General features: G+C 35.0%; 1 protein-coding gene across 4 annotated transcripts in view; it reads left to right on the top strand.

Moving 5' to 3' along the window:
* Window positions 1-5,297, top strand: part of Vps15 (vacuolar protein sorting 15) — a 115,398-nt gene extending 110,101 nt beyond the window's left edge. For all 4 annotated transcript variants that reach the window (XM_085815791.1, XM_085815780.1, XM_085815786.1 and 1 more), the window contains 2 exons: window positions 2,831-3,009; window positions 4,886-5,297. In XM_085815791.1, the coding sequence (XP_085671917.1) occupies window positions 2,831-3,009; window positions 4,886-5,099 (393 nt within the window). In that variant the 3' untranslated portion in view covers window positions 5,100-5,297. The remainder of the gene's footprint in view (window positions 1-2,830; window positions 3,010-4,885) is intronic.
* The last annotated feature ends 10,142 nt before the right edge of the window (window positions 5,298-15,439 follow it).

Genomic DNA, 15,439 nt, shown 5'->3' with positions numbered 1-15,439 from the left:
GAAAAACACTCTGAAAAATATATGGGCCAGTTAAAGAAAATAACAGATGAAGAATTTTGTTTAACCGTGAAATCTATAGAAAATAGAAGATACAAACAACCTAATATTCTCTGAGTCATCAAATCTTATCGTATCAGGTGGCTTGGATATAATGTTAGGTGTGACAACTTGAACTCTGTTAAAAAGGTGCCTTTTGCAAGTGTAGAGGGTATTAGGAAAAGAGGAAGACCTTACACAAGATGAATGGATTGTATGAAGGCAGATCTCAAGACTTTAAAAATTAATTGTTGGTGGGCTGTAGCAATTGATTGGATCGGTTGGAGAAAGCTTGTTGAAATGCCTTTGGCTTGCAATAGGCTGTAGTGCAAAAAATAAAACATTTTTGTTTTCTCCTGTGATAATATAAAGTGGCATTATTTTTGATTTTGATGACTTCAGGATATTTTGAATCTAAATAATAAAGAAGATAATAAATGCTATAAAGGAGAGTTTTTAAAGCACTTTTTAGCAAAGCCGCCTTCCCCTAAAAAAAGCTTTTGCAGTTATTTTTTAATTAATTTCATTTGTTTTATATTATTTCCCATGTCATTGTCTCAAAATTTTCAAATGTGCCTTGATTTTCTTTGTGAGATTGGAAAACAAAAAGAAGTCTGTGGAACCAAGTCCGGAGAATATGGTGGATGTTGCAGCTCCACGACCTCATGCTTGGCCAAAAGCCTCTTCACTGGCAACGCAATGTGGGGATGGGACATCAAGAAGAACATGATGTCGACATTAAAAGAGCCTTCCGAAAGATGACTTTAAAAGTTGTTTCCACAAATTATACAGTTAACACACAAGTGTATTACAGAAGATGGGGATTATTTCGAAACATATTAAAATGTTACGTTTTTCATATCATCTGTTCTGGTGTTATTAGAGCAGTCCTGAAAATTAATAGCCACACCTTGTATATGATTTCATAGTTATTCTCAATGCTCATATTACTAAAGAAATAAAACTAGAAATTCCTTCTACACATTCTAAATACATGTAATTTTTTAGAATAACAAAAATCTTTAATTAAATCTGAAAATTCTAAAATGAAGAGTAAACTATTTATTGACAAAGAAATTGAAAGAAAAACACAGGAGAATTACACACAGAACACATTTACACAAAGAGAAAGAAAATTGTTCTTCAAAGATGTATTGTTGAAACATTAACAAGTAGAAGATAAAGCAGAGACTAATAAGAACATTGGTTTGTTTATGTAAACAAAGTTAAAAAAGATGCTAAAGAGAAGGAAAATAATAAAATTAACTAAAATATCCAGAAAATTTTCAAATTAAAAAGAAGCATAAATATTTTGTTGTGCATTGTTGCTAGAAAGCATGTGTTTTGTAGCATTTAATGTATAATTATCCTAACATTGTTTTAGAATTAGTGTCACAAATATTATCTGTAGTTGTTATTTCATACAGCAAAATGTCTTTAAATTGTTATTTTAATACTAGTACTTTTTAACAAAAATTTTAAATTTTTTTAATTAGTAGTGTCTATGTTAATCTATAATGATTAAGACCTAATTTAATTATTTGCAACTAACTGCTCACTAAATGTTATTGCCTTTTAGTAATTCTTACTGTAAACACAAGATATAACATAAAAATTTAGGTATTTTACAACAATGCACCTGCCATGCTTTTTCTGGCACCTGTGAAAGAGAAACCAAACATGTGCCAAGACCCATGATGGTGCCATCTGAGGACAAAACCATTTGTATTTGTGTATTATTCATTTAATTGTGCATTTACAATTAAAAAGCTACCAATAATAGAAAAGTACCCAAATTAAAAATTAATACAAAACAATTTATCACCTCTGGTGCTTCAACAGTTTATTGGAACCTTACAGCTTATTAACTAGGTTACAATTCCAACTACTTTATGTGAGCTACGACACAAATTGGATCAGACAGGTATAGCATAACTAAGTTTCAGCATTTACCAACCATGCTTAATGTCAAGCATTGAGGTCTGTTCTGATCAGCAGATCTTTAGGCAAGCTGCAACAGCAAACCTTTAATTATGAGTCATGCTGATTATGATTTTACTTTTCATTTTAACCTATGCTGCTGACATAAAATCTGCCCACTATTTACTAACCAATGGACTGAGTTTTTTTATGTTGTTTCCCTGTGCATTAGTACATGATGAAATGAGGCTTAGAAGAAAGAATGAACATAAAGCTAACTGTTAATAAAATGTAAAATAAAATGTCACTAATCTCCTTTAAAATAAGTGGAACTAATGTAGGTGTAAAATATAAATGTTTCTTTAATTTAATGCCAATTACTTGATAAGTTTTAAGAAGTCGATTTTTATTTCAATTTTTCTGTTTTATTCTTAGAATGGAACTATGAAAATAAACTTTGGACTTGGATAATTTCTTTAGTTCATTCAATTCTCATTTGGTAATAGTTCCTTAATGTTTTTCATTGCTAATCCTTAAAAGGACTTCATTTCCCTGTGCATTAGTTCAACCTGGGTTCAAAGCCATACAAACAGGCTGACTACATGGATATACTAAAATAACACAGTTAAATACTTAAAAATTAGCAAAGCAATAGTGTAATTGTGTTTGGCGTAAGTTTAGTGAAAATTATTTTGCATAGGTTTTGATTAAATCTAAACAATGGTTAGTAAACACAAGGTTGTTGCTTTGTTAATTTTATGTTTTATTTGGCATGTTTTTCTTCTTTTTAGAATTAAACCCTATTAAGAGTAAATTAATCATATATTTTTTAAATCATGCTTTAAAATATGTTTTTTTAATGTTTGATATACAGGCATCAGATGATTCTGTGTATTCTATGTGTTGGTCTGCAACTGATCACGGATCTACACTTTTGACTGCTGGTTCAGATAGAAGGATTCGTTATTGGGACTTAAAGAATCCTGCTGCATCACACATTGTTGTTGGAGCAGCTAATGATCCTCTAGCCCCATTCTCTAATATCAATTACACGTAAATATATCTTTTTTTGTTTGGTAATCATCTTATGTGTATGATTATTTTATGAAAATTTATAAATTATATTACAGATGGTAAAATTAATGGAAAGTGCAAGTGTTTTGTTTTCCTATGCATTGTCATAATGAAAAGAAAAGGTCTATGAATTTCAAGGAAATTTTTACACAGTTCCTTTTTGGAGAAAAAATATTCTTAAGCGGTTTTACCGATTCACTTAAAAAGTATTTTATGTTCAGGATTTTGTAGACGCAGAAATAAAAGCTGTATTTTTAACTCCCTTGTTTTTATTTTTTTTTAATTAGCATTTAAAAAAAATAAACAGTATCCAAACTTTCATTTTCTAAGTCGCTTCCAGTATATGCTTAATTTAATACTTCATATTTGGATTTTATGCTTTTGGGCATCTCTAACTGATGATCTCTTTACTTCTGTAATCTCTACGGAACCACATTCCTTCTTCTGCATCTATGTATCCCAATACTATTGTTTTGGATATGATTTATTCTTTGTTTATTTCTACCTTTTACTTCATACTTTAAATGTTACAAATGTGTTTTTTTTTTTTTTTTAGTTTTTTTTTATGTTGTTTCAACAAGAATTTCCTATGTATATTTATTAGAAGTCCATTATATCTAATATAATTTTTATTGATCTTTATTTTTCTAAATTTCTTTCCAAAGTCAAATAAGTGTACAATTTTGCTTTAATATTTTGGTTGAACTGAAATATCTATGATACAGAGATCTAAAGGGATGCAACAGTTTTGATGATATACTATATTAACAGTCATGTTTTTTAAACTGCACCATTTAAACTCCATCAAAATTTAATTGATGAATAAAAAGTTATTTCTCATTAATTGCAAATTGTTTTATAAAGATTAGTTGTAATTGAATTCATTTTTTAATTAGATTAAAGGGCATTAGCCCAGAAGAGCTATTAATTTCGTTTTGGCATTTTGAATTGGTTCAATATGAATGTCTTAACTTATAAACATCACTTTTCTAATTGTTGCCACCAAATATTAGAGCCACGCATTATATTTAAAGAAATTAAATAATGAAGAATCTGCATTAATGTTTCTCATGCTGTGAAAAAACAACCTTACCTAGAGACATCAAATTTCCAATAAGTTGTCCTCCACTAGAATACAGGGATCTGGAAGCTCGAAATTGGAATTTTTTTTATTATCTAGTTCATATTTTGTAAAACTTTAACGAATTTTTTATTAAGAAATTGAACAATTTCAAAGCGAGCAATGGCAACACTGTACGGAAAACATTTTTTTATCTCCAGCGCACGAGATTCTGTATCGGAAATTTTAAAGATATACTCATTTTAAAATTATTTTGAGATATTGCTGTTCAATTAAATTTTATGGTCTTTAATAAATAAAGGTAACACACAAAACATTTAAAAAAAACACCCCTTTGGGCGTAATATTAAATCTGAAAGCTTTCAGATTTTTTTTTCATTATTCTTATAAATTCTTTTCTTTACTTCCAATAACAGAACTCCTAGTTCTTTTGCATTTAATCTTTTTTTTTTTTTTTTTTTTTTTTTTTTTTTTTTTAAATTTTCCCAAAACCAGGAAGGGGGGGAACTGACCAGTTTCTCTTTTCTCGTGGTTTTCTTTGATAGTCATGCTAAACCTGGACTGGATGTATTATTTTATAGTTTATATGAATTTAAATAGTCCTGAAGTTACATCTGTATTTATTTGATGTTGCATATACATAACTGTATCATAAAATAATTAGTATAAAAATATTAAATAATTAAAAACTTTTAACTAATTTAATTTGTATTCTGTAAAATAAGTTGTATTTCTGTGTATTAAAACAGAATACATTTATCTTTTACACTGCAGATCTAGAATAATTGATGGGACACAAGTTATATGTGAAAATTTTACAAGACAAAAAGATGAAAAAGCTATGTCTTCAGAAGACCAGCCTCGACGCTATCCCGAGACACCACCAGCTGGCCATCATGATTGCATAAGTTCTATTGCTTCCATGTATACATCTCAACCACTAATTTTGTCTGCTTCCAAAGATGGAGTTGTTAAAATTTGGAAATGATATAAATAAGAAATGGCTAAGTATGCATATCACTATGTATGTGTACATTTATGAACTTTAATTAAATTTTTTCTAATTCCATTTTCATTCTAGCTCTATAAGTGTATGTATAAATTTATTTATTGTAATTATATTTCAAATTGGTGAATGCAAAATATTTGTATAAAATGTATAATAAAAGACATGTTTAATTTGTTTCATAGTCTTTATTTTAAAAATATAGTTAAGTCTTGTTATTGTTGCAGAAACTTGTTATTGTTGCAGTCTTGTTATCTGTGCATAATGAATGATTTCTGCCAAGAAAACATTCCTAATTAAAGTTGGGAGGGGAAAACATAAAAGCAGTACCTTTAGTGCAGGTAGTAATCACCACCCAAATATGTAGTTTTTCAAAGCCTTCGACACAGAACCTTGGTGGCCATGAATCAAAAAAACAGATTAACCTCATTTGGGATGTCCTGTGCAGAATGGAATATAGCACCAGTAAGATGTAGCTGCAGGTGTAAAAAAGGGTAGAAGTCCAAAGGAGCATTGTCGAGGCTATATGGTGGGTGTGACAAAAGATCCCACTCGAGTCCATCTTGTGAATGCGAACACGTGTGGTCCTGCATTATCTTGATGGAACATTACCTTTTTGCACCAGAACTCAGTTTGACGTTTTTTCTTGATAGCAATTTCAACATGGACCAGCATCTCACTGTACACATTACTGTTGGGGGTTTTACCTTTTTCCAGATACTCTTTGCGGATAATAGAACCACAGTAATCCCACCAGATACAAAGCATGATCTTTTTTGTTAGTCAAATTGCACTTTGCAACACTGCCGACGGGCTCACCAAGTGCAGACCAACCCTCTTTTCAGCTTGTGTTGCTGAAGTAAATCCACGTTTCATCACAAGTGATGATCCGGTCTAGAATTTGTCCTTGCATTGATATTCGAGCAGATAAATGCAGGCCCGAACAACATTTGTTCTTACTTGCCTGACTCAACTCATGTAGCACCAAGCGACTGAACTTGCACATCAAGTTTATATGATGCATAATGTGACTAATGGTCATGGCACTCATGTCCAACTCCTTAGCAGGCTCTTGAATGGGTGCATATGGATCTTCTACAAGTGCTCGCAGGTGGCCTTCATCAACATCAGAGCTGTATACATGATTTGATGACATTCTGTAGTTGACTTTTTGCAACAGAATAGAAAGTAAACAATGGTTCTAATCTTGTAGTGTGATAGTTCCGTTTCAGACATTTTGTGCTTAAAGATAACAATGTTTTACAAATTTCACAACATGGTGCTCTAAAACAAGTCTCGTTCTTTCAAATGCCAAAAATCATTTGACAAAATATGATTAAACATGCCAACACAAACTGTTTGCACAGACAACATTTGCAGTGGCAGGAAACTTTCGTTAAAACCTGATATGATGTAAATTAACTATAATGATAAAATCCTATGACATATTTAATCTAGCTAATGCTTCAAAATGTAATCCACATATATTGAGAATGTAGACATGTCAACATTTTGATATGGAGATTTAATTTCTAAATAGGGATTTTGTGTTACCGGATTTAAAATATCTGAAACAAATTAGGATAATGTAATTTTTGAAGATATTTACTAAAATATATAATTTCATTAAATACAAATAATTTCACTTTGAGGAAGTCTAGGTAAATGCAACTGTAAAGATAATTATTAGAAAATTTTTCTTTCTCAGAAATTCTTATTTAAAAGAATTACTTCAGAAATTTACTGCCAGTAAAATTGCTCAAGTTATAGTCTCATATACAGTAAAACAAGTTTTGACTTAATTTATATTGACTTGGTTCCTTTCAAGCTGTAAAATGTTTTGATTGTGAGCTATAAAACATACTGCAACAAAATTTTAATTCAAATTAGTTAAAAATTTATAAATTAACATGCATGCATAATTTTTGAGTGAGTGAGTGATTATGGCGCAAAACCAGAGATGATTATGACGCGCCAAACACAAGATGGGGTGATTACAATTGATGACATTAAAATTCAATAAATAAAAACAAGTGGATAAATGTACCAAATCCAGAGGATGAAGTCATATAAACATAAGTTAAAAGCACACATTAAAATTCAAGACACAGTCTTTAAAACAACTTACATTAGGTAATAAAAGCCAGTCTCTTTTAAATAATAAAATAAATTACAATTGACCTCTCTTCCAATTAAACGGTCGAGAGGTAAGTCACAGCTATTAAAATATTTCTGACAAAGACTGTTAAAACAGGGACACTCAATTAAAATATGACGGACAGATAGACAAACATTACAATTTGAACAAACAGGCTCATTCTCAGCTTTTAAAAGATAGCTATGTGTCACTCTAGTGTGACCAATTCTGAGGCGGGACAAAAGAACTTCCTCCTTACGATTTTTGGTAGATTCCCAATGCTCAATTCTAGGTTTTACTTGTCTTAACTTGTTTTGAAGCTGAACATCCCAAATTTGCTGCCATTTTTTTCGGACCTTTCCCTTGATGACACAGCAGATATCTCTAAAAGGGATAAGGCGACTGGACAGTTCAACAGCAGATTTGGCTGCGATATCTGCAAGCTCATTTCCCTTTATTCCAGCATGTCCAGGAACCCAGCAGTACAGGACTTCATAACCTCGAATCGTTAAATTTATATGAATTTTGAGAACGTCCACTACCACAGGATTCTGAGTGTTGGGAAAAGCTTCCAAAAATTTCAGAGCACTATACGAGTCTGTATAAACTATGAACTTTTTGTGGCAGAGCTTCGAGATTTAGAGAAGACCATAACATATTGCAGTTAATTCAGATGTTATGACTGAGCAAGCATGGTGCAGGCATCTGCCCTCAATGTAATGTTCAAATACAAAAGCCATCCCGACATGATCATTTGACTTTGATCCATCTGTGTATATCGGATAATAACTGCTATATTTCTGCCTGTGCTCAGCAAAGAGTTGTCTGTAAACGATCTCGTTAGTGTTCGCCTTCACGTGATGTTTGAAAACATCAAGAAGCTGAATTCGTGAATTTTTCCAAGGTGGAATTTCGAAATTCTGTACTGCTTGGGGGCACACATCAGAGAGGGAATGTTCCTCAATGACAGGGCGAACTCGTAAAGGAAAGGTAGGAACGCAGGATGGACGCGTTTCAAATAAAACGTTACACGCATCATCGAGTAAGCACAGCTTATTGGGATGTTCAGGTTGGGATAGAATAATAAAATATTGCAAGAGGGACATTTGCTCACGCCTCAGATAAAGTGACGGTTCGTTACAGTCAACATACAGGCTCTGGACGGGAGAGGTCCTGAAAGCTCCTGAACAAATGCGCAGAGCTTGATGGTGAACAGGATCCAGTTTTAACAATACTGATGGCCGAGCGGATCCATAAACAACTGAGCCATAGTCCAGTTTAGAGCGGATGAGCGCTTTGTAAATGCGAAGCATGGAGCAATGCTCTGCACCCCAGGAGGTGTTCGCCAACACTTTTAAAATATTTAGTGTTTTTAGACACTTCTTTCTCAGGTTTAAAACATGAGAAAGGAAAGTCAATTTTCGGTCAAACGTCACTCCTAAAAATTTTACTTCGGGCGTAACTGGAATAATTGTACCATTCAGATATAACTCAGGCTCAGGATGGAGACCTTGCTTCCTACAAAAGTGAACACACACAGTTTTCTGTTTGGAAAAAGTAAATCCCTGTTTGTTTGACCATTCTTGGATCTTATTCAGAGCCATCTGCAATTGCCTCTGTACGTATCTCATGTCTGCCCCTCGACAACTAATCTGTAGATCATCAACATATAGAGATCCCAAGATGGTGGGAGGAAGTTCTTTTAGTACAGAATTTATTTTTAAACTAAACAGGGTTACACTGAGCACACAGCCTTGAGGCACACCCTCTTCCTGTTCAAAAACATCTGAAAAAACAGAGCCAATTCTTACTTGAAAAGTTCTAGTGTTCAAGAAATTTTGAATGAAAATTGGTAGGTTGCTGCGCAAGCCACTCTCGTGAAGATCCCGGAGTATACCATATCTCCATGCCTTATCATAAGCTTTTTCAATGTCGAAGAATATCGAGACAAGGTGGCTTCTTCTTACAAATGCTTTTCGAATAGATGTCTCTAAGAGGAGCATGTTATCTACAGTTGTTCTTCCCTTTCGAAAACCACTCTGATAAGGCGATATAATATCATTCTTTTCCAAGAAGTAGACTAGGTGGCTGTTTACCATCTTTTCAAACAGTTTGCATACGCAACTCGTAAGGGCAATTGGCCGATAGTTCAATGGATTCCTTAGATCTTTCCCTGGCTTAGCAATAGGAATTACAACAGCTCTCCTCCACGCACTGGGAAAAATACACTCCTTCCACACTCTATTGTAAAGAGTGAGGAGGGCAGTCAGTGACTTATAGGACAGATGTTTTAGCATTTCGTAATTCACGCCATCAAGACCCGGAGAAGACCTATGTGTCTGCAATAAAGCTCTCTTTAATTCCAGCATAGTAAATGCTCTATTGTAAGGCTCAGATTTGGACGAGTTGAATGCAATGGGATTTATTTCAGAGTGCTGCTTGATAGAGAGAAATGCAGGTGAATAGTTTCTGCTGGAAGAAACGGCAGCAAATGTCTCACTGATAGTATTCGCAATTTCTTCTATGGAGCTGATCAGTCGGCCATCTTTTTCCAAAAAGGAAAATGAGTGGTCTTTATATATTCCGCATGCTTTTTGAACTCTTTCCCAAACCCGCTTACTAGGCGTAGAGGATGTAATTGAGGACACATAGGAAATCCAAGAATTCCTTTGGCTCTGCCTCCTTACTTTTCGTGCGTTTGCTTTGGCTCTTTTAAATGCAATGAGGTTTCGCAGAGTAGGATATCTACGAAAAATACCCCACGCTTTTTTCTGTTTTTTCAGTGATTCATGACAATCGCGATTCCACCACGGTTTTGAATATTTCAGTATTTTTCCTGATGTTCTAGGAATGGAAAGCATAGCTGCCTCAATAATAGTATTTGTAACAGCTTCAACAGCATCATCGATATGCGCATCTTCTACCATTTCATCTGTGAGCTCCGCAATGGAAGAGAAGAGTTCCCAGTCTGCCCTATCGAGTATGAATCGAGGGGATCTCGACATGGGGTTTGCTCCTCTTCGTGCAGGAGATATAAAAATGGGATAGTGATCGCTGTTATAAAGATCATTTCCCACACTAAACGTGCAAAATGGCAACAGAGATGGTGAACAGATGGCAAGGTCGAGAGCGTGGAAAGTCCTTGAAGGCTCATGGAAGTACGTATCTTGCCCATTATTCAGAAGACAAAGGCTATGATCTTCGATCATTTGCTCAATTTGTCTTCCTTGGCAATTTGTATCATTACTACCCCAGAGCGGACTATGGCCGTTAAAATCTCCTATTATTATAAAAGGCTCAGGCAGCTGCTCTATAAGACCATTTAAATCTTGTTGATCAATGCACTCGTTAGGAGGCAAATAAAGAGAAACGACTGAAACTACAATATGAAAATTGACTTGTACAGCGATAACTTGGAGGGATGTCATCAAAGGAAGGGAACTTGAGGGATAGTCGAGTGAAGTGAGGAGACCTACACCTCCACACGCATGTTCACCTGCAAGGTAATCCTTCCTGACGAAAGAAAACCTCCGAAGTTTTGCATGTTGAGCTGGTTTCAGATTTGTTTCCTGTACTGCCAAGCACACAGGCTGATAATCATTGATCATAGCTTTGATGTCAGGGAAATTTCGGTGGAATCCGCGACAGTTCCACGAGACGAGGGTGGCCATTATGTTTGATGTTTGTTAGTTCTGTGTTGCTTTTTAGTTTTGCGCGGAAGCAGATGTTTGGGAATTTCCATACCCTCTTCCACTTCCATGCTATCTGAATCTCCCGATTCAGAAATCATTTCATTTACAGAACTACTGCTGGGACTTTTATTTTTCTTAATTGATTTTTCAGGGACATTTTTTGGTTTGCTTTGAATAACTATTTCTTTATTTTGTACTATGTGTGTTGGATTTTCCTTTTTTTTTTGCTTGCAGGTTGATGGGTTTTATTCTGTGCTGTCTGTATACTTATTGAGGTTTGGGTGGCAATGCTATGTGTTGATTTTACGGCGCTGGCATATGACTTGTTTAATTGAAGCTGTGCGCTTTGCACTAGTTTTCTGGCTTCAGCATACGAGATGTTCCTAGTGACTTTTAACGTCTGTACTTCCTTTTCTGTTTTCCATTTTGGGCATGATCGGGAAAATGCTGGATGGTCACCCTTGCAATTTATACACAGTGCTGCAATTATCGCTATCGTGGCCAACCGACGAGCATCGATCGCACGTCAGGGTCCCACGACAGGACATCTTGGAATGGCCAAAACGCTGGCACTGGAAGCATCGCATGGGGTTTGGAATATAAGGTCTTACGGGGCAATTTAAATATCCAGCCTTAATATTCTTTGGCAGAACAGGCGTGTTGAAGGTAAGGATCACATGTTTGGTATCGATCAACTTACCTTCTTTACGCATCTTGATCCGCTTTGCACCACATACATTTTGGTTAGATAGCTCGGATGCGATCTCTTCTTCGGGAACACACAGAAGGTCGATTTCCGAGATTACACCACGACAGTAATTCAAGGTCTTATGTGCTGTTACGGTGACATTCGCTTGCCCAAGTTTGGTTACTTGAAGTAAAGAAGCAGACTGGGTGGCTGAATTCGTATCAATAAGTATGTCTCCAGAGCGGAGACGCTTTATATTTCTGGGCTCACCAATACATGAATGTATGTACTTATATATTACAAATGGAGACATCTTTTGCAGCTCACCAGAAGGACTAGATATAACAACGAAACGAGGGTTACTATTTGTATTGTTTTCATCTGTACGTAGTTTTTTAACAGTAGATTTTTCGGAATTAGGTTGAGCGACTTGAGTAACTGGAGTTACTTCGATATCTTTAATGAGGTAAATGTGAGAGTTAGCCATGATTGAAGAATATAAGATTCGGGTCCGACGGCCCCGCCCACCACAGACCTGTGTTAGGGCTAGCCGGACCTATACGCAAACTGAAGCCTCACAGTTGGCTTTCCCGAAAGCAGGTACTCCCGAGAGCTTGACCCCAAGCCACTGACACAAGGACTAGTGACCAGCCGATTGACACCCATGAGGACGACTAAGGTGCCTCCCGTTTAGCTGAAGCAGAGGCCAAAGTAGTGTGTTGCGGACAGTACCTCGCCCCTCAACTACCAGGACCCTCCTTTCCAGCGACACGGGTCTCCACGTGGGCAGTTTTCTCGCCACTCGAAAACTAGAAACAAGATCTGTTCCAGCCTCTCGTGACGAGCCCCAAACTCCGTAGAGAGAAACCACAAGGGAGAAGGGAAGGGAAAAAGTTCCAGCCAAGAGGAAAGGAGACGGAAAAGAGGATAGATCACTGGGGCTCCAGGATCGTGACACCCGTCTCATCAAGAAGATGATCCCCTGAAGGGCTAGGGTACCTCAGGATTGCCACACCCGTACTCACAAAAGTGAGCCCCCTGAGGGCGCATAATTTTTGAAGAAACTATTAATCAAAATTTTGTACATTAGGATAAAACACTTGTAAATATTTCAATAAAAGATGACAAAAATGAAAGAATCCCAAGGATAATGGGACTCTTGCAACACACTTCTATTCAATAACCACAAATAATGGTACGGGCAAAACACCAAAAGCACAGGGAATGAGCATCAATCAGCAATCCTCTTGCAGGTTCGTGTGAGAGCACTGTGAGCATCGCTCACGAAAGACATTGCTATTAATGGCTTACTCCAATGACATAAATTTTTGGAGTAATTTGTAAAAGTGTCATACTATGATGCTTTTACGTAAAAGTGTCATACTATGATGCTTTTACGTAAAAGTGTCATACTATGATGCTTTTACGTAAAAGTGTCATACTATGATGCTTTTACGTAAAAGTGTCATACTATGATGCTTTTACAAATCATAAATTATACTATGAAGTGGAAAATAACAGAATCTCTCCTTGACGGCAGCAGAAGCCCAGATGAACAGCACTTCACAGGTACCCTCTGTTAGCTAACATCACCATTAAAATAATTAACTAAACCTAATAGATCAGCAAAGGCACCTCAACACTAGCTAGGTCCAACACCAACAAATGACAGTAACAACCTGTTAACACAAACAACAAGAATGACTTCAGTTTCTTATGCAAAAATACAAAATGAAAGCTTTTGGTATGATAACAGTGTAAAACATTCATGCGTGTATCTACCACATAGGAAATAAGTAAAGAATTCCTATATTTCATCATTACACCATTTACTACAATACCCCATGCACAGAATTGTATGTGCAGTGGGTACTGCTTAATATGATCACATCCATTCTGACCTCATTTGATTTTACACTGCGGTTCAGTTTTATATGCAGTGCTGGGCCACACACAAGATTTTGTTTCAATTAGGGATACAAGGTTGGATATAAAAATAAACTTATTTTATACAAGATTTCAATAATTTTTTATGAATGAAATGTGCATGTACGTGAACCTCTCACGCCTTGCATACAGCCCTGCTGTTGAGATTAATAGTCTTTTTTGATATGCTGTTTAATATGTAAGTTACACATACTTTTTTTTTATAAAACTTTAATTATTTTTTCTATAAATGACAACGGCTGTCTTAATTCAGAAAAATTATAATTATTTCAACATGTTGCACAGAACAATGCAAGTGTAATCAAACATTATTTAAAAATTTATCCATCCAAGTCTGTTGCATATTTCTTGTTGAAAGCTTTTCAGTGGCGCTCGGCAAGACACAACATTGATTATAATTTTGTGTACCTCCAACTTCAAGCCCTTGAAATTTTTAATACTTGTCGAAACTCTGCTGCTGTTGGTACAGGATCAAGATTTCCATCTTTGGACTCACTTTCATTTTCACTAATTCCTTTGTTTTTTCCAATAACTTCGATGACCACTACATCACAATTTTCTCAGCAAGTCTGGATATTTTCATTGAGTCCGAAATATTTAAGGAAGGTCTCATCATGCATTTCTTCATCATCACCCTTATCTTCTAGCACATCTCAAGACTTTCCAGAAATTTGCTTTGGATGGAAGCTGGCCTTTTTCAAAAAATTTGAAACCACTTGCGAAGTTACTTCCTCCCACACACTTAAAATAACGAGCATGGCATCTAAGAGATAAATCAACTTATTATGTCCTTAGAAGAACAAACTGCATCAGTTGTATCAGTTTCATTAATAACATTCTGAACCACTTCCTTCCTGTAATAACTCTTGAACGCTTTTATAACACCCTGATCTAATGGCTGAAGAATGCAGGTGTATTAGCAGGAAGGAAAACTGATTTTATGTTTGTTAATGACATATCAGTTGAATGGGCAATGCATTTATCTAACAAGAATTCCACTTTTTCTAGCTGAAGTTCTTTATCCCACTTCATAAGAAAATCACTAAAAACATTGCTGGTCATCCAAGCATTTTTTTTTTTAGCATGTAATAAGTCAAATCCAAATGCTTGCTGCCCTTCAGACAATGAAGGTTTTTGTTTGCAGCGATGACTAATGGAGTCTTTTTAACTGTTCCATCTATATTACATTAATAACATTGTAACATATTTCATAGTTTTACAGCCAGCTGACGGCTCACTTTTAAACATTAACCTTTTGTTGCATCATGTCCACTCTAGTAGACAAAAGTTTAAATTTGTTTATTCTTCTGTAAATGCCTTAACATATTCCATTCCTGTGTTTATTTATTCTATATTATTAGAACTTTCAACTGTCAATCATAGATGGCTGTATAGCATTACTATTTCGAAAATGGCTGCTACTTCTGTTTCCAAGTTAGTAAAATTTCTCATAGTAAAATATAATATTGCTTATATTCTCTTATACTGCCATTTTTTATTCATAATTAGTAATTTTAGACATTTTATTTCAATATGTCAGTTTGAGAAAATTGTGGAGTGGGTAGATAAAGATCTACTGAAAAGAGTGAATTGAAACCCAAATATATTGCTTATCAAGCCAAAACACCACTGAAAATGTTTATGTTTGGCAAGGAATTTCTAGAACATTTGACATCTGAATCCAATAGGTACAGGTTACAAAATCGTAGCAAAATGAATTCAGTCACAATCGATGAAATGAAGGTATTTTGGGGGATCTGTATGTACATGCGAGTTGTAGATTTACCATTTAAAAGATGGTAATAATCACTGCAAACAAGACAGGAAATGATTTCAAATGCAATGACTGTAAATTGTT

The sequence above is a fragment of the Stegodyphus dumicola genome, chromosome 1, assembly GCF_044657685.1.
Source record: "Stegodyphus dumicola isolate Sdum_Otavi_A_Nest chromosome 1, ASM4465768v1".
NCBI lineage: Eukaryota > Metazoa > Arthropoda > Arachnida > Araneae > Eresidae > Stegodyphus > Stegodyphus dumicola.
The sequence above is the reverse complement of the archived record's forward strand: the minus strand, read 5'-3'. Positions and strand labels throughout refer to the sequence as shown.